The 20,097-nt window shown below is 42.4% G+C and overlaps 1 protein-coding gene across 2 annotated transcripts in view; it reads left to right on the top strand.

The window, feature by feature from the left end:
- Positions 1-20,097, top strand: part of nme7 (NME/NM23 family member 7) — a 215,414-nt gene that overhangs the window by 25,896 nt on the left and 169,421 nt on the right. For both annotated transcript variants that reach the window (XM_067992928.1, XM_067992927.1), the window contains exons 2-3: positions 5,288-5,454; positions 15,104-15,214. In XM_067992928.1, the coding sequence (XP_067849029.1) occupies positions 5,288-5,454; positions 15,104-15,214 (278 nt within the window). The remainder of the gene's footprint in view (positions 1-5,287; positions 5,455-15,103; positions 15,215-20,097) is intronic.

Here is a 20,097-nt window from a genome sequence, read left to right as displayed (position 1 = left end):
TATCCTAGAAGTTCTGCTATTTACACCTTTATTGCACTTGACTTAATTTAAGTCTGTAGAAGAGACGTAAGTTACCTGCCTTATTTACCAAACCAGGAAATGGTTGAGTTCACAGGCTTTGGATGTCTACAAACTTTGTCTGAAACATCAGTTTTGCATGGAACATTTAAAAAAAATCTCAGCTGTGCAGTTAAGAAGGGATTCTGCAAGCTGGCTTTCAGCAGTTTCAAGCAGGGAAACCTTTTTCTTCCCATCCTTCTGTCATGTAACCCTTACCATAGAGTTCAAAGGGTATGCTCATATGTTTCCTTATAATGGAATCCCCTCAGAGGAGGGGATGGAAAAGTAAATGAGGGGCATGCATGATAAGGCTACACCAAAGGAGAAGACAAACTAGGAGGTACCCTTCCACCAGAGGCTGAAGACCACCCTTGATGTCTCCGAAGAGGTCTGCTTAAGGAGCCGACCATTTGGTAAGGAGGAAATCTGTTTCCTTTTTCAAACTGATTTCCAAACATATTCTCCAGTACAAAAACCAAAAAACACACTTGCATCAGAACACTGGACTTCATATCACACCAATGTGGTTTTAACTCGTTTGATTATAGTCAAGTGCTTCTGAGAACCACCTGTGCAAATCTATCCTGGTGCTGCACTGACGTGATACCTGATACACTGATAGGAGTGGCTCTTCGCTGCATTGTGGTAATGTGAGCCTTTTGGGATTGAGGTAATTGATGTTAGGGCTTCTGAATCCCGAAAGGACTCTTAGCAGGCTGCGTTGCTGTAGATGTGTGGGCATGATATGAGCAGGCACTTGAGGGGGTGGCTAAAACATTAAATGAATTGTCAGCAGGAAAGGGGACAGCATCATTAAGGTGGATTCTAAGCACAACGCTGTGCTGGGTCCTGAATCTAAATGCCCACTGATCAGTGGGAGGGTAAATCTAATGGTATGAATTAGATTTGAGTGGTCAACATTTAAAATTAGATAGGTGGCAGAAGGAAAAGGACATGAGGGGACATGGGATTGCGACTGCTGCTCATGTAGAGGACCCAACACTGACTGCTTGGGCCAAACAGCCCAATTTCTGTGTTGTAGTTCTTTGTAGATTGCCCTGAAAACTTTGGAAACCTGCTTTCCATCATTCTCTCCAAACAGTCCTCAAAGCATCCACTTTTGATGCACTGACTGATCTGAAGGCCTCTCAGCTGGAGTGGTGGAATGAATGAGAATGTTTGTGCTCCAGGTGGCTGCATTGTTTTGAATCCTTCTCTGATATTGGCACTGAGGACGGGATTGAACTTCATAGTGACCCCTGACATCTGCCTCAGGTCCTCCCAAGATGCTCCTTCGGTGAGCGATATCATTTTTATGAGCATGACCGTAGAGATCTGAGGCCGCAGGCTTTAGTGCACCAACCTGACTTCTGTGACTCCTTCATTCCCCATGTTAAGATTTTACTTTCACCTTTGACTTCTCTGGTACCTTGAAGGTAATGAATGAAGGAGTGCCATAATTATAAAGAGACTACAAGGGCGGATCAGAGCGAGCTTGGCTTCTCTGGTGAAGTCATTAAACAAGTTCTTGCACCGCAAAGAAGTCCTTGGATTTCAGGGAGGTGGCGCTCACTGTGCTGTTCACCTCTCTTCACAAAGTGTGTACCACATTCTTGGTGGGTCTCTGGGTCCCGACCCCAAACAGACTCTCCCTCCTGCTCTATATCTCCCCAATGAGGACATGCAGGTCCAGATCCCTAGTTTGCTGCTTTTTTTTCTGATCTGATTGCCATCCTTGTTGCCTGCCACCTCCAGTGCTGCTATTGCCACTTTAAGCAGCACTATCCTGCTGAGCACCAGACCATTGATTCTCCTCTGGGTGCCATCCCCCCCCCCCCTCCCAAAACCCCATCCTCTTGATGTTCATGGCCCATTTGGAGCTTAAATCCCACTTCTTGCCCAGTTTTCTGCTGCCTCGAGTATTTGAGATGTTGCAGACTGCATGTAGACAGCCTGCTCGCCTCTGCATGTCAGTATGCCGACCCTGCAATTTACAGTGCAATCAGCACCACAAGCTCATGGTGGACGCCAGTACCACTTGCCTCATTGCTGTCAGAATTACGGACCCTCTACTTAAGTACTAATTTATTGCCTCACTAAGGTTTTGTTGGATTTACACCATATAGGATAAGGGAATTGCTCTCTTTGGGTTCTTGGGCGAGTGTGCTACCACTGAGTCTACACCTCCGAAAAGTGCATGGTTAAAATGGTGGCAGGTGAGAGTGCGTCTGGAACGTCACAGTAAGTACTCTACCGCAATTTTAACCACCTGCCCGCTTCATTCCTGTGGGGCGGGCAGGGTTAAAATCGGGGCTTAGAAGTTAGTAAAGGCTGCGAAGAAGCAATAAACTCTCCATTGTTGGCATGACAGGTAGCAGAGCAAATCTATCTTTCTATGTTAATTAAAAATCCCTTTAGATGGCCTAGTGAATGCATTTTTTTTTGTGTAACACAAATTGTACTGTTTGGAGCAAGGGAATTTCGTCATGCTCTTTGTTCCGCATGTTTTGTCTATTGTGGAATGAAGTAAAGCTAACGAGCCAAACCAAACAATGCCTCACCTAATGTTAACTTGGTCTGCTTTCAAAGATATTAAAGCAATACATGGGCTTAAGTAACAGAGATCCAGTCCCGATCACAAGGGAATGTCATTGTCACACCTCTGGGTCCCACTACTGCACAAGCAGATACACGGCAGTAGGAGTTGACTTCTGTTTATATATAAAAAAAAGCAGGCAACCATATCGCTTAAGGGAGTGATTGATGCCACTGAACTGGTGTACATGCCTGTGACTGGTAATTTTTAGTAGTCGGCCTTAGTCTTTTCTAGCATTATGAACACTCTACTTGTAACATAAAAACATAGAAAATAGGAGCAAGAGTAGGCCATTCGGCCCTTCGGGCCTGCTCTGCCATTTAAAATGATCATGGCTGATCATCTAACTCAGTACCCTGTTCCTGCTTTTTCCCCATATCGCTTTAGCATTAAGAAATATATCTATCTCCTTCTTGAATACATCTAATGACTTGGCCTCCACTGCCTTCTGTGGTAGAGAATTCCACAGGTTCACCACCCTCTGAGTAAAGAAATTTCTCCTCATCTCTGTTCTAAATGGCATACCCCATATCCTGAGACTGTGACCCCTGGTTCTGGACTCCTCAGCCATCGGGAACATCCTCCGTGCATCTAGTCTGTCTAGTCCTATTAGAATTTTATATGTTTCGATGAGATCACTCTCATTCTTCTAAACTCTAGTGAATACAGGCCTAGTCGACCCAATCTCTCCTCATACGCCAGTCCTGCCATCCCAGGAATCAGTCCGGTAAACCTTCATTGCACTCCCTCCATGGCAAGGACATCCTTCCTCAGATAAGGAGACCAAAACTACACACAATACTCCAGATGTGGTCTCACCAAGGCCCTGTATAACTGCAGTAAGACATCCCTGCTCCTGTACTCAAATCCTCTTGCAATGAAGGCCAACACACCATTCGTTTTCCTAACTGCTTGCTGCACCTGAATGCTCGCTTTCAGCGACTGGTGTACAAGGACACCCAGGTCTCGTTGCACCTCCCCTTTCCCCAATCTATCACCATTCAGATAATAATGTGCCTTTCTGTTTTTACAACCAAAGTGGATAACCTCACATTTATCCACGTTATCCTGCATCTGCCATGTTGTTGCCCACTCACCCAACTTGTCTAAATCACATTGGAGCCTCTTTGCATCCTCCTCACAGCTCACATTCCACCCCAGCTATGTGTCGTCTGCAAACTTGGAAAGGTTACATTTAGTTCCCTCATCCAAATCATTGATATATATTGTGAATAGCTGGGGCCCAAGCACTGATTCCTGCGGTACCCCACTAGTCACCGCCTGCCACCCGGAAAAAGACCCGTTTATTCCTACTCTCTGTTTCCTGTCTGTCAATCAATTCTCAATCCATGTCAGTATATTCCCCCCCAATCGCATGTGCTTTAATTTTGCACACTAACCTCTTGTGTGGGACCTTTATCAAATGCCTTCTGAAAATCCAAATACACCACATCCACTGGTTCTCCCCTATCTATCCTACTAGTTACATCCTTAAAAAACGCCAGTAGATTTATTAAGCATAATTTCCCTTTCATAAACCCATGCTGACTTTGTCCAATCCCGTTAATGCCCTCCAAGTGTTCTGTTATCACATTTTTTATAATAGACTCTAGCATTTTCCCCACTACTGATGTTAGGCTAACTGGCCTGTAATTCCCTGTTTTTTCTCTCCCTTTTTTAAATAGTGGGGTTACATTTGCCACCCTCCAATCTGTAGGAACTGTTCGAGAGTCTATAGAATTTTGGAAGATGATCACCAATGCATCCACTATTTCCAGGGCCACTTCCTTTAGTACTCTGGGATGTAGATTATCAGGCCCTGGGGATTTGTCAGCCTTTAGCCCCATTAATTTCCCTGGCACTTTTTTTTTACTAATACTGGTCTCCTTCAGTTCCTCCCTCTCTCTAGACCCTTGGTTCCCTAACATTTCTGGCAGGTTATTTGTGTCCTCCTTTGTGAAGACAGAACCAAAGTATGTGTTTAATTGTTCTGCCATTTCATTGTTCCCCATTATAATTTCCCCCATTTCTGACTGTAAGGGACCTACATTTGTCTTCACTAATCGTTTTCTCTTGACATATTTATTGAAGCTCTTACAGTCAGTTTTTATATTCCCTGCTAGTTTACTCTCATACTCTATTTTTCCCCTCTTAATCAATCTCTTTGTCCTCCTTTGCTGAATTCTGAACTGCTCCCAATCCTCAGGCTTGCCTCTTTTTCTGGCAATTTTATATGCCTCCTCTTTGGATCTAATACTATCCCTAATTTCTTTTGTAAGCCACGGTTGAGCCACTTTTCCTGTTTTATTTTTGCGCCAGACAGGAATGAATAATTGTTGTAATTCCTGCACGTGTACTTTAAATATTAACCATTGCCTATCCACCATCATCCCTTTTAGTAAAGTTGCCCAATCTATCGTAGCCAATTCGCACCTCCATAATTTCCTTTATTTAGATTCAGGACCCTAGTTTCGGATTCAACGACATCACTCTCCATCTTAATGAGGAATTCTATCATGTTATGGTTTACGGAAGGTGCTTGTATTTTTCCATGTGCTTCTATTTTGACCTTTAAATTTGTTTTATTTTACAAATAGATGTATTGATGTCCATTCTTGATGTATTTTACAGTTTGACATAAAGAACCATCGTACCTTTCTGAAACGAACTAAATATGATGCATTGCGGACAGAAGACTTGTTCGTTGGCAGCAAAATTACAGTATATGCCCGTCAGCTCCATTTGGTAGACTATGGGGACCAATACACATCTCGCAAACTGGGAAGTAGGAAAGAACGGTAAGAATTTAGTTCCTAAATGAATATATTCAGAATTCACATTACTGAAGGTATACTTTGGGCCAACTTGGTCAAAACAGTATTTAAATCCCTTTCATGCAAATAAGGTTCTTAATAGTGAAATTGCCATTCTGCCTAGGAATGTGAAGATGAAACTGATATATTTTGACTGGGGCAGTTCAAATATTAAGCAGATCACTTTTTAATTGCTTACACATCCATAGCGTTGTAAATATGTGGATTATTTGTTTCTTGTACTGAAATGAGATATAGCTTTATGTAGTTAGATTATGTAGATAGGTTGAGAGGAGATTTGATAGAGGTATTCAAAATCATGAAGGGTCTATACAGAGTAGATAGAGAGAAACTGTTCCCATTGGCAGAAGAGTTAAGAACCAGAGGATGTAGATTTAAGGTGATTGGCAAAAGAACCAAGGGTGACATGAGGAAAACTTCTTTACACAGCGAGTGGTTAGGATCTGGAATGCACTGCCAGAGGGGGTGGTGGAGGCAGATTCAATCATGGCCTTCAAAAGGGAACTGGTTAAGCACTTGAAAGGAAAAAAATTGCAGGGCTACGGGGATGGGCAGGGGAGTGGGACTAACTGGATTGCTCTTGCATAGAGCAGGCACAGACTTGATGGGCCGAATGGCCTCCTTCTGTGCTGTAACCATTCTATGATTCTGTTGCTGATTTGAATTGCAGATATTCAATTTGATGCAAGTAGAAGTGGTTTCCTATAAATTGAAATAACTTTTTAGTTGTCCAATGTGAACATTGAGCTATGAAGATAGATTTAATATGCTGGTTGTGTACTCACTTGAGAGAGAGACTAATAGGGGATCTGATACAGGCTTTTAACATTAAAGGCAAAAAGATTGTACTTGTGATGGAGTCAGCTTGAACTAGCAATCATCCACACGAAGTGAGGAAACAGGGAATGAAGTTGGATGTCCATAAGTTTTACTTTTCTAGAGGGCAATTGACTTGTAGAACATGATCCCAGAGAAGGCAATGAAGATGATTCCTTAGAGTCTTTTTAAGAAGGCGTTAGATTGGATTTCTGCTGAACATGGTCATGACATTAGGCAAGTCCTACACTTTCAAAATAATCACCTATGAGGGTCAGAGAAGAATTTTTGCCAGAGGACTCCTGAATTGGCTACCGGTCTCTGTTTTTGTTCTTGCCAGCAGGTGAAGGGGGTGGAGTTTGGTGCACAGGCATGCAATCAGCCTATGCCTGGGCTGGGCAAGTATGGCCTAATGGCTTTTCCTCATCCTGGATACATAAGCATGAAATTTTACACATGGCTAAGAACCTTTTTCTTCTGTAGATAGGGGTAATGTCCACTGCTTTTGTTTATATGCTTGGTAAGCTTTGTGTCTGACAAAAGCAGAGTTTTTGTCCTGTGATGAATAGGACTTCATTATAGAAATAGCTAGAATTAAACTATCTTCCCTCATCAGAATTCAACCCGAAGGACTGCAGACTGCTAAAGCCCCATTAACCTCTGAACCCAAGCTAATCAAATTCTTAGTTCTTCTGAAGGATTTTTATGTTAGCTTCAGCTCATTCCAGTCAAATAATGTTGTGATTTCAATTATTGCCAGGTATTTCTTACACATTAATGTCCGCCTCACAAAATGGGAAAGTTGTTGTTCACCTAGTTTTGCTTGTTTGCCTTCAAAGGAATGTTAGTAACGTGAAAGAATTGCCATGATATAAATACTGCTTAGACTGCACTTGTCTTTAGTTCTAACTGGAGATCTGACTTTCTTATTTCAGTCCTCAGTATAAGCAAATAAAAACAAGGCAGCTGCTATTACCATTTAGAATGCATTACAAAATAAAAAGGTTCCACTTTGAATTTTGGCATTCTTTAAAGTTTTATTTCTCATGCATGTAACATGCTATAAACAACCGTTTGAATATGGTACCTACATTGTTTTATTAGTTTATTTTTGGAGAAAATTACTTCGGAAAAGTTAAATAGCTTACATTTTATCTTGGCTTTGATGCTTTGCACAAAAACACATTTTGATTACTCTTGCTGTCCTAAAAATGGTTATCCTGGAGATTTTCATTATCAAATTTTCCATAGCTATACCAGAGTAGTGGCATCACAAGCACAGTACTGCCACATCCTCTGAATGGCCAGTCTTGCTGTCGCTCATGAACATTTCTAGAAGTTCTACGTATATGTGCATGCTGAGAAGTACCCTGCTAGCTCAAGTCTCTTCGGCTAATAGGTACAGGCCTCTGATAGAAAACTTTGCCAAAGGCAATTCAAACATTCTATTGTGTGGGTAAATTTAATTGTTTTCTTAATTTTTGTAATTTTTATCTCTCTTTCCAGTAGCAAGTACTCAAATTAGTGGAGAAAGCAAGATGGTGGTCAAAGATTTTCAAAAAAACATTGAGTGATTTGGTTCATTCCTCTGCTCATTTGTTTTTGGTAAATTATGTTGACTATGCATGCTTGATTTATTATTTTCATATACCCTTATAAGTTCGTTTGTTGGAAGTTTATCAACCCATTTTACTTGCGATTCATTTGTACTTTACCTTTTCAATTGTAATTTTTTTTCCCATTTATGAACATGGAATTTGAACTAATCATTGCAAGAAATTTGCATATTAGAGGGTGTAACGTCCAAAATGTAATGAAAAGGCACATATGATACAGAATGTTTTTAATCTAACTACATTTTATATTGCATGTGCCTTAAGTCAATAATCGAGGTGTCATTACCTTTTCTGCATCCAATTTCTTGGCTCACTCTTGCTTATTCATTAAACAGCATCAAATCACAACTAAATAAATTGAGACTGTACCAATCAAAAGTGGGGAGGACAGCTACAGCATGTACCAGTCAAAAATGACTAGAAGTATGAAAGCAATTAATCCAGATTGATCAATTGTGAAAAGCTACTAATAAATCAGAGAAGGGAATAAATAAAATTGTTCAAAACATTTTTAAAAAAACCTTTTTTGGCTGCCAGCTCAGCAGCTCATAGATATCATAGAAGTTTACAACATGGAAACAGGCCCTTCGGCCCAACATGTCCATGTCGCCCAGTTTATACCACTAAGCTAGTCCCAATTGCCTGCACTTGGCCCATATCCCTCTATACCCATCTTACCCATGTAACTGTCCAAATGCTTTTTAAAAGACAAAATTGTACCCGCCTCTACTACTGCCTCTGGCAGCTCGTTCCAGACACTCACCACCCTTTGAGTGAAAAAATTGCCCCTCTGGACCCTTTTGTATCTCTCCCCTCTCACCTTAAATCTATGTCCCCTCGTTATAGACTTCTACCTTTGGGAAAAGATTTTGACTATCTACCTTATCTATGCCCCTCATTATTTTATAGACTTGCATAAGATCACCCCTCAACCTCCTACTCTCCAGGGAAAAAAGTCCCAGTCTGTCTAACCTCTCCCTGTAAGTCAAACCATCAAGTCCCGGCAGCATCCTAGTAAATCTTTTCTGCACTCTTTCTAGTTTAATAATATCCTTTCTATAATAGGGTGACCAGAACTGTACACAGTATTCCAAGTGTGGCCTAACTAATGTCTTGTACAACTTCAACAAGACATCCCAACTCCTGTATTCAATGTTCTGACCAATGAAACCAAGCAAGCTGAATGCCTTCTTCACCACCCTATCCACCTGTGACTCCACTTTCAAGGAGCTATGAACCTGTACTCCTAGATCTCTTTGTTCTATAACTCTCCCCAACGCCCTACCATTAACGGAGTAGGTCCTGGCCTGATTCGATCTCCCAAAATGCATCACCTCACATTTATCTAAATTAAACTCCATCTGCCATTCATCGGCCCACTGGCCCAATTTATCAAGATCCCGTTGCAATCCTAGATAACCTTCTTCACTGTCCACAATGCCACCAATCTTGGTGTCATCTGCAAACTTACTAACCATGCCTCCTAAATTCTCATCCAAATCATTAATATAAATAACAAATAACAGCAGACCCAGCACCGATCCCTGAGGCACACCGCTGGTCACAGGCCTCCAATTTGAAAAACAACCCTCTACAACCACCCTCTGTCTTCTGTCGTCAAGCCAATGTTGTATCCAATTGGCTACCCGTGAGATTTAACCTTATGTAACAACCTACCATGCGGTACCTTGTCAAAGGCTTTGCTGAAGTCCATGTAGACCACGTCTACTGCACAGCCCTCATCTATCTTCTTGGTTACCCCTTCAAAAAACTCAATCAAATTCGTGAGACATGATTTTCCTCTCACAAAACCATGCTGACTGTTCCTAATTAGTCCCTGCCTCTCCAAATGCCCGTAGATCCTGTCTCTCAGAATACCCTCTAACAACTTACCCACTACAGATGTCAGGCTTACCGGTCTGTAGTTCCCAGGCTTTTCCCTGCCGCCCTTCTTAAACAAAGGCACAACATTTGCTACCCTCCAATCTTCAGGCACCTCACCTGTAGCGGTGGATGATTCAAATATCTCTGCTAGGGGACCCGCAATTTCCTCCCTAACCTCCAATAACGTCCTGGGATACATTTCATCAGGTCCCGGAGATTTATCTACCTTGATGCGCGTTAAGACTTCCAGCACCTCCCTCTCTGTCATATGTACACTCCTCAAGACATCACTATTTATTTCCCCAAGTTCCCTAACATCCATGCCTTTCTCAACCGTAAATACCGATGCGAAATATTCATTTAGGATCTTACCCATCTCTTGTGGTTCCGCACATAGATGACCTTGTTGATCCTTCAGAGGCCCTACTATCTCCCTAGTTACTCTTTTGCCCTTTATGTATTTGTAGAAGCTCTTTGGATTCACCTTTGCCTTATCTGCCAAAGCAATCTCATGTCCCCTTTTTGCCCTCCTGATTTCTCTCTTAACTCTCCTCCGGCAATCTCTATACTCTTCAAGGGATCCACTTGATCCCAGCTGCCTATGCATGTCATATGCCTCCTTCTTCTTTCTGACTGGGGCCTCAATCTCCCGAGTCATCCAAGGTTCCCTACTTCTACCAGCCTTGCCCTTTACTTTATAAGGAATGTGCTTACCCTGAACCCTGGTTAACACATTTTTGAAGGACTCCCACTTACCAGACGTCCCTTTGCCTGCCAACAGACTGTCCCAATCAACTTCTGAAAGTTCCTGTCTAATACCATCAAAATTGGCCTTTCCCCAATTTAGAATTTTAACTTTTGGGCCAGACCTATCCTTCTCCATAGCTATCTTAAAACTAATGGAATTATGATCACTGGTCCCAAAATGATCCCTCACTAACACTTCTGTCACCTGCCCTTCCTTATTTCCCAAGAGGAGGTCAAGTTTTGCCCCCTCTCTAGTCGGGCCATCCACATACTGAATGAGAAATTCCTCCTGAATACACTCAACAAATTTCTCTCCATCCAAGCCCCTAATGCTATGGCTGTCCCAGTCAATGTTGGGAAAGTTAAAGTCCCCTACTATTACCACCCTATTTTTCTTGCAGCTGTCTGTAATCTCCTTACATATTTGCTCCTCAATTTCCCGTTGACTATTTGGGGGTCTGTAGTACAATCCTATCAACGTGATCTCTCCCTTCTTATTTTTCAGTTCTACCCATATCGACTCCGTGGGCGAACCCTCGGATATATCCTCTCTCACTACTGCCGTGATGTTCTCCCTAATCAAGAACGCAACTCCCCCTCCTCTCTTACCTCCTGCTCTATCTTTCCTATAGCATCTGTACCCTGGAATATTTAGCTGCCAGTCCTGCCCCTCCCTTAGCCATGTTTCAGTAATAGCTATAACATCCCAGTCCCATGTACCCATCCATGCCCTGAGTTCATCTGCCTTGCCCATCAGACTTCTTGCATTGAAATAAATGCAGTTTAATCTAGACTTCCCTTGGTCTTTGCCGTGCTTTCTCAGACCATTTGTCCGGTCATGTTTTGTACACTCTCCCTTACTGCCTTTTGTTTCTGTCACCACTTTACTTCCCACTGACTTCCTGCATCGATTCCCATCCCCCTGCCACTTTAGTTTAAACCCTCCCCAACAGCACTAGCAAACACTCCCCCTAGGACATTGGTTCCAGTCCTGCCCAGATGCAGACCGTCCAATTTGTACTGGTCCCACCTCCCCCAGAACCGGTTCCAATGTCCCAGGAATTTGAATCCCTCCCTCTTGCACCATCTCTCAAGCCACGTATTCATCCTAGCTATCCTGTCATTCCTACTCTGACTAGCCCATGGCACTGGTAGCAATCCTGAGATTACTACCTTTGAGGTCCTACTTTTTAGTTTAACTCCTAACTCCCTAAATTCAGCTTGTAGGACCTCATCCCGTTTTTTACCTATATCGTTGGTACCTATATGCACCACGACAACTGGCTGTTCACCCTCCCCCCTCCAGAATGTTCTGCAGCCGCTCCGAGACATCCCTGACCCTTGCACCAGGGAGGCAACATACCATCCTGGAGTCTCGGTTGCGTCCGCAGAAACGCCTGTCTATTCCCCTTACAATCGAGTCCCCTATCACTATAGCTCTGCCACTCTTTTTCCTGCCCTCCTGTGCAGCAGAGTCAGCCACGGTGCCATGAACCTAGCCGCTGCCACCTTCCCCTGGTGAGCCATCTCCCACAACAGTATCCAAAACGGTATACCTGTTTGAGAGGGGGATGGCCACAGGGGACCCCTGCACTACCTGCCTGCACCTCTTACTCTGCCTGGTGGTCACCCATTCACTTCCTGCCTGTACTGCCTTTACCTGCGGTGTGATCAACTCGCTAAACGTGCTATCCACGAGTTTCTCTGCATCGCGGATGCTCCACAGTGAGTCCACCCGCAGCTCCAGCTCCGAGATACGATCGGTCAGTAGCTGCAGGTGGACACACTTCCTGCACACATGGTCGGCAGGGACACTGGTAGTGTCCATGACTTCCCACATCTTGCAGGAGGGGCATATCACGAGTGCGAGGTCTGCTGCCATGATTTGCCTTAGCTTAGTTACCCCTTTTAAATTACGTTGAAATTTGAAAATGTTAACTATACCAGGGACCTAGGTTCACTAAAAAAAAAACTACCTGCTATAAAAGCTGCTCAGTTTCCCAGCTCTTAGTTTAAACCAATTTAGAGAAAAAAACAGTAATACTCACCAACCAATCACTTATCTGCTGTCCTGTGACGTCACTCCTTGGTATTCTGTTATTGTTTTTGATCCGATCAGGTCCGCCGCCGCTCTGGTCTCGGGCCTCGGTCCGCCGCTCTTTTATCTCCGCTCTCAGTCTCTCTCCTCTGCTCCCGATCAGGTCCGCCGCCGCTCTGGTCTCTGGCCTTGGTCCGCCGCTCTTTTATCCCCGCTCTCGGTCTCTCTCCTCTGCTCCCGATCAGGTCCGCCGCCGCTCCTCTAAGTAAACCACCTAATCCTGGATGTAAGGCTTGTAATGTATTGTAATAAATAAAAAAAAAACTACTTGATTCACCATAACATTGCTGTTTTTTGTTCATTTAAATTTGTCCATAAACAACTTACTTTGGAGGTCTCTCCCTTGTGAGAATCCTGGGATTTATTTTTGACTGTGTGGAGGCTTCTGCTAACTCCGGGCTGATATTTGCCTGCTGTTATTGTGCTCCTGCAGACACCAGTCCCATGGTCCATGCTTGTATGATGGGCCTAATTTTGCATGGATCCTGTTTTTAATCATTTTTAGCTGCTTTCAATTTTCCCTGATTATTTTTTTTCCCTCCCCTTACAATTTGATTATTTCTTGTATTGCTTTTATGTTAGTGCACTTTTGATCATGCATGTACAGACCACTGACCTCTCAGTTGTGCATGTGATGGGTCTTATTTTGCATAGAATCCACTTTTTTTTTGCATATTTTTATGTAGTGTTAGTTCATCTAATTTTTGTGCTAAATTCATGGACATTGTGTTGGGGAAGAAGGAGGGAAGTTTTGTGGGTGGGGCGGGAGATAGAAGGAGAGTTTTTGTGTTAAAGACAGGTGATATCTAAGTTCAGTTTATTGTTTGGTATTGGTAGATATATAGTTGATGGATAAATTCTAATATTTCTATAAAATAGTAAATGTCTTGTGACCGTGCTCATGGTGAGCATATGTTATGAAATGGTATATGCATTTGTATTATGTTTGTGTTTTATCTAGTTTCTATTTATGTTTTTTTTTGTTAGTATCATGTTTTTATCTGTGCTTTTAGGGTTTGCCTGTTGTTCCTTTTTAATGTAGTATTGAATCTGTCAGCTGTGATCAGTGTCCCCTTTAATAGGCTGCTGCCAGATGTGCTGTTTACCTGAGTATGTTGGTGCAGTAATTTTGCTGTTTTGAATTCATTGATGGAACCGGAGATCTGTCAAGCTCACCCTCTTCAATTGTTTGCTGTCGCCCTGAGCCACCCACTGTAACTGGAGAGCTGGCAACTTTGTGGCCTTCAATACGGTTCTGCCACTTGTGCTATGTACCTGCAAGCGCTGTTGTTGGTTATGTTTGCTGACTCTCAAATCCACTTAGTAGTAGCAGTTTTAACCGCAGTTAACTCTTGAAATATGTGTGTGCTGCTAGCTGTTGAAAAGGATACAGTGTATTGGCATTTCAAAAATTAGGACCTGAACAACTCTCCCTACTGGTGGTGGGGAACTAAATAGCAAGCGTTGCAGTGATACCTATTAAAAGTAATAGAACCTGGTGTTACCATTCCTCTAAAGTGTAATTTCTTAGCATTATCAAGTTATAACAGCAGTATAAAATCATGATAACAAAAAATAAATGTGACAAACAGGAAGTCTCCAGAATTTTAATACATTACAAGCAGATCTGTTGTGTTGCTCACAGTAAGTTGGAAATTTTGTAAGAGAGGTGTTATACCATATTTGTATTACCAGGGAAACTGACATCTGCATTGAGGGTGACCCTATGAGCAATGGGAAGGGGGCACAGGGTCTGGCATTACTGTGATGGGACCTTGGGGTCTAGCAGTATTTTGAAGGGGTTCACAGAGTCTGGGAACACTCGGAGAGAGGTTATTGATTTTGGGGAGGGTGGTCTGGAGTCTGGAAGCATTGAGGTGGTTCTGGAATCAGGGAGCACTGGGAATACAATTGCCAGATTTGTGAGCATTAAATCGGAGTGGGAGAGTCTGGGGATGAGGATCCTGCTGGGGCATCAATGGTAAAGAATCTAGCAATATTGAGGGTTTCTGTGATCTTGCATTATTGGGGGGAGCAAGGTCTAACAGCCTTATGGTTGAGAGGTGCCAGGAGAATAGTCCAAATTACCATTAGCTCTTTCCGAAACATCAGGCCCTAACCCCTTCCAGCATGTTCCTGCTGGCCAGCGCCTTCCTCTACCCATTCTTGGCACACTTTGGGCCCTCAGGTATTTCCTTCCCCTCCCCTCTCTCTTCCCCATTATCAGCTGTTTCCTATCTTTGTTTATAGCATTAAGAACAAAAATAATTGAAAATCTGAAATGGAAGTAGAAAGTGCTGGAAATACACATCAGGTTCTATTAGCTCTGAATGGCACATTATTCATCCTTCAATAGTAGATTTGCATTTGGGATTTTTTTGTTATTTGCCTTAGCTAAAATTCTGAATGTTTGTTTTATCCTGGATATTGAACAACTTTCTCTTTTTTTCAGGACACTAGGTGTAATAAAGCCAAGTTCTGACGTTAAATTAGGAAAACTGATTGACAAGATCTACAGCTCAGGGCTGGTAATAACCAAGGCAAAAATGACTAACATAACACGGTAAGTAGCTCACTGTTGTTTCAAACTAATGCTTTTTAAAGTCTCAACATGTTGAATTTCAAAACCTTCTTTGTAGAGCAACACCTCCTACATTAAGAACTGCAAGCTTCTTAAAGAAAAAAAACTAGTGATGTGCCATGGCATTGTTTGCAGATAAGTGTTACTCACTTAGTGCCAGTAACAGAACAAGCACTGCTATCTCCTGCTTATGGACATGAGGTATATATTAAATGTTAGTGTATATTTTATTTACTGTTGGATGTCACCTTGTGTAAGTTACTGTATAACATTGCTGCTTCCTACCTATGTACTGAAAAAATGGTTTCTCTTTTGATGTAACAGTGTCTCTGCTTTCCCATTCTCTCATTCTCTGTTGCTCACTCTCATTTTATGGCTCTCACACACCTTTCTTGTTACCTCTGACTTTTATTTAACTGTTTCTCTTACTCTGTCATTTGTTCCTTTACTCTTGTACAGAGTGCAGCAGGGGGCTGGGGCAGAGATACCAGTGCCTGGGCATCAGGAAAACTGGAGGCTTTAGGGAATGGGACCACCAGAGAGTGGAAATGCCAGAGGCCAAGGGGAGTAGAGACTGCCTACGACAGGGAGTGGGAATAACCAAAGTAACGGAACAGGAACTCGGGCAGGTTGGCAGAGGTCTTCGAGGTTTCATCATTATTGAAATCAGTATTTAGCTAGCCATCCCATTCATGGCCTTTGTTGCATCTGTCAACTGATCGGCCTGTCGATCTTGGGAGCTTCATGTAATTGACCAATCAAGTTGTCATGATGTGATATTTCAACATTTTATGGAGGGGGGGGTGGAGAGAAAGGAAAAGCTGTATTGAGACTGTTCTGGGGCAGGAGTGACCTGTACAAGATGGATGGGTTGCACTTCAACAGGGCTGGGACCAATGCCTTTGTGGGGCGGTTAACTAGTACTGTAGGGAAGGGTTTAAACTAACTTGGCAGGGGTTGGGACACCAGCATGAAGCATTAGAGAGGAGAAACAAGATACAGAGGAGAGTCAAAAGGCATTAGAGTAAAAAATAGTTCTGAAATAGGAGATATCAGTCAGGAGTAGATGGGAGGCAGCCTAAGATAGGTTTGGCGTGCATGTGCTTAAATGCACAGAGCGTGGTAAATAAGCTGCAGGCTCTAGTAGCCACACGGGACTATGATATAGTGGCAATAACAGAGACTTGGCTCAAAGAAAGGGCGAATTGGGAACTTAATATTCCTAGCTACAAGGTAGTCAGGAAAGATAGGGAAGGGAAAAAAGGAGGGGGGTGGCAGTATTGATCAAAGAAACTATTATAGCACTGGAAAGGGATGATGTAGTTGTAAGGTCAAAGACAGAGAATCTATTTGGTTAGAATTAAGGAACAATAGGAACAAGAAGCTATTACGCTACTGGGTGTATACAATAGGCTACCAAATATTGGGAAGGAGATAGAGGAGCAAATTTGCAGGCAAATTACAGAAAGATGCAAGAACTATAGCGAAGTGATAATGGGGGACTTCAAGTATCCTAATATAGACAGGGATAATAACAGTGTAAGGGACAAAGAAGGAGAGGAATTCCTGAAATGTATACAAGAGAATTTTCTTGTTCGGCTGGAAATGTACTGATCAAGGAAGGAAGTCGAGCTGGATCTAGATCTGGGGAATGAAATGGGGCAGGTGGAGCATGTTTCAGTGGAGGAGCATTTGGGGGAACAGTGAGCATAATATCAGGTTTAGAATAGTTATGGAAAAGGACAAAGAACATTCAGGTGTGAAAATACTTAACTGGAGGAGGGCTAATTTCAGTGAGTTGAAAAGGGATCTGGCCCAGGTGGGTTGAAATTAAAGATTGGCAGGCAAAACAGTAATTGAGCAATGGGAGGCCTTCAAAGAGGAGATAGTTTGGGTACAGGCTAGACACATTCCCACGAGGGGGAAGGAAAGGGCATTCGAAGCTAGAGCTCCCTGGATGAATAAAGATATAGAGATTAAAAAGAAACAGAAAAAAGTGGCTTATGACAAATGTACGGTTCATAATATAGTCGAGAACCAAGCTTAATACAGAAAGTACAGAGGAGAACTGAAAAAGGAAATAAGAGGGTCCAAGAGAGTGTAAGAGAATAGATTAGCAGCTAAAATAAAAGGGAACACAAGTCTTTTATAAACATAAGTAGTAAAAGGGTGGGGCTGATTAGGGACTAAAAAGGAGATCGTTTTGTAGTGACAGAGGGCCTGTTTGATGTACTAAATGAGGGCTTTGCATCTGTCTTCATGAAAGAAGAGGATGCTGCCAATGTCACAGTAAAGGAGGAGGTAGTAGAGATAGTGGATAGGATAAAAATAGATAGAGGAAATACTTAAAAGGTTGGCAGTGCTCAAAAGTAGAAAAGTCACCTGGTCCAGATGGGATGCATCCTAGGTTGCTGAGGGAAGTAAGGGTGGCAATTGTGGAGGCTCTGGCCATAATTATCCAATCCTCACTAGATATGCGAGTGCTGCCAGAGGACTGGAGGATTGCAAATGTTACACGCCTGTTCAAAAAAGGGGATAGGGATAAACCCGGCAACTTTTAGAGACAATAATCTGGGACAAAATTGATTGGCACTTGGAAAAGTATGGGTTAACAAATGAAAGTCAGCATGGATTTGTTAAAGATAAACGGTGTTTGATTAACTTGATTGAGTTCTTTGACGTAATGGCGAGGGTTGATACAGCGGTTGATGTGTATATGGACTTTCAAAAGATGTTTGATAAAATGCTACATAATAGACTAGTTAGCAAAATTGAAGCCCATGATATTAAAGGGACAGTGCCAGTGTGAAATTGGCTAAGGGACAGAAAGCACAGTAGTGGTGAACGGTTGTTTTTCAGACTGGAGGGAGGTATACAGTGGTGTCCCCCAGGGGTTGGTATTAGGACCACTGCACTTTTTCACATATATTAATGACCTGGACTTGGGTGTACAGGGTATAATTTTGAAGTTTGCAGATGACATGAAACTCTGAAATGTAGTAAGCAATGAGGTGGATAGTAACAGACTTCAGGAGGACATAGACAGATTGGTAAAATGGGCACACACATGGCAGATGAAATTTAGCACAGAGAAGTGTGAAGTGATACATTTTGGTAGGAAGACTGGGGACAGGCAATATAAACTAAATAGTACAATTTTAAAGGGGGCACCAGGAACAGAGAGATCTGGGGGTATATGTACACAAATCTTTGAAGGTGGCAAGACAAGTTGAGAAGGCTGTTTTTTAAAAAAGCATATAGGACCCTTGACTTTCTAAATAGAGGCATAGAATACAAAAGCAAGGAAGTTATGCAAACCTTTTATAAAACACTGGTTAGGCCCAAGCTGGACTATTGTCGAATGGGCACCACACTTTAGGAAGGATGTTAAAGCCTTAGAGAGGGTGCAGAAGAGATTTACTAGAATGGTACCAGGTATGAGTGACTTCAGTTACGTGGAGAGACTGGAGAAGTTGGGGTTGTTCTCCTTAGAGCAGAGACAGTTAAGAGGAGATTTGATAGAGATGTTCAAAATCATGAAGGGTTTAGATAGAGTAAATAAGGAGAAACTGCTTCCAGTGGTAGATGGGTCGGTAACCAGAGGACACAGATTTAAGGTGATTGTCAAAAGAACCAGAGGGGGATAAAATTTTATGCAGCAAGTTATGATCTGGAATGCACTACCTGAAAGGATGGTGGAAGCAGATTCAAAGCAACTTTCAAAAGGGAGTTGGATAAATATGTGGAAGGAAAAATTTGCAGGGCTGTGGGGAAAGAGAAGGGGTGTAGGACTAATTGGATAGCTCTTCCAAAGAGCTGGCATGATGGGCCGAATAGCTGCCTTCTGTGCTGTATCATTCTATGCTGGAAATCTTAAATAAAAACAGAAAATGCTGCATATATACAACAAATCAGTCAGCATCTGTAGAGAAGAACAGTTATGACATTTTGGGTGTGTATCCTGTATCAGACTGAGCTTAGATAGGAGGTCTGTATATGTTTGCCCGGTATTAGCTGCTATTCTAGTACAGAAGTTCCAGGCAATAATGCATGAGTGACTTGCACTATTATTTGCGCCACTCCATAATTTCCTGGGAATTTGCGCCCCTCTGCCATACCCCTCGCCGAAAATAGCTAGAAGGTAATTGTCGTGCTCAGCTCCCATTAAAATCAATGGTGATCATGAATTCGCTGCATTTAAGCCAGTCTTCATGCCACTGCCACATAGACTGAAAAATAATGGCGCTGGAGACCTGGCAGTGGCATAATTTGTGTTTATTCAAGATGGTTGTAGCAGGGGTGTCCTTTCTGCTTCTGATGCCTCATTATCCACATTTGTGCACTCAAGATCAATCTGAACAGAATCCCCAGACCCATTATCATCAATAGAATCACAGTTACCACTTCTGTCTGCAATCTGTTCCCCAGCAAATTTTGGTATAAATTCACCACTGGAGGATTTGAAACGGTCTAACTTTTATGGCGTTTATCGCTGTTGCAGCGAATTCTGGGTCGTTGTACTGTTGGTGAAACTGCATATTACAGCGTTGTCTATTCTGAATCATCTATCCGAGAACATTAGATTTGAAATTTAGGGGGTAAAATTCAACTTTGGTGGGGGCACAAAACAGTGTATTGGCTGCCTGTTATATACCCAGCTCATCAATGGAAGGGGGAATCAGGCGGGGTATATAACGGGCCTTCGTGTGTATGTTAAATTGATACCCTTTAGACTCTACTGAGAACTCTGATTTTCTAGCTAATAACCTGAAACTGCCACTAGCACTAAATTTAATGTTTCTGGATATGACCTGAGTTGATCTTGTGACCAGGTAGTGAGTTGATTATTCAAATTTATATTTATC

The sequence above is a fragment of the Heptranchias perlo genome, chromosome 11, assembly GCF_035084215.1.
Source record: "Heptranchias perlo isolate sHepPer1 chromosome 11, sHepPer1.hap1, whole genome shotgun sequence".
Classification (NCBI taxonomy): domain Eukaryota; kingdom Metazoa; phylum Chordata; class Chondrichthyes; order Hexanchiformes; family Hexanchidae; genus Heptranchias; species Heptranchias perlo.
The sequence above is the reverse complement of the archived record's forward strand: the minus strand, read 5'-3'. Positions and strand labels throughout refer to the sequence as shown.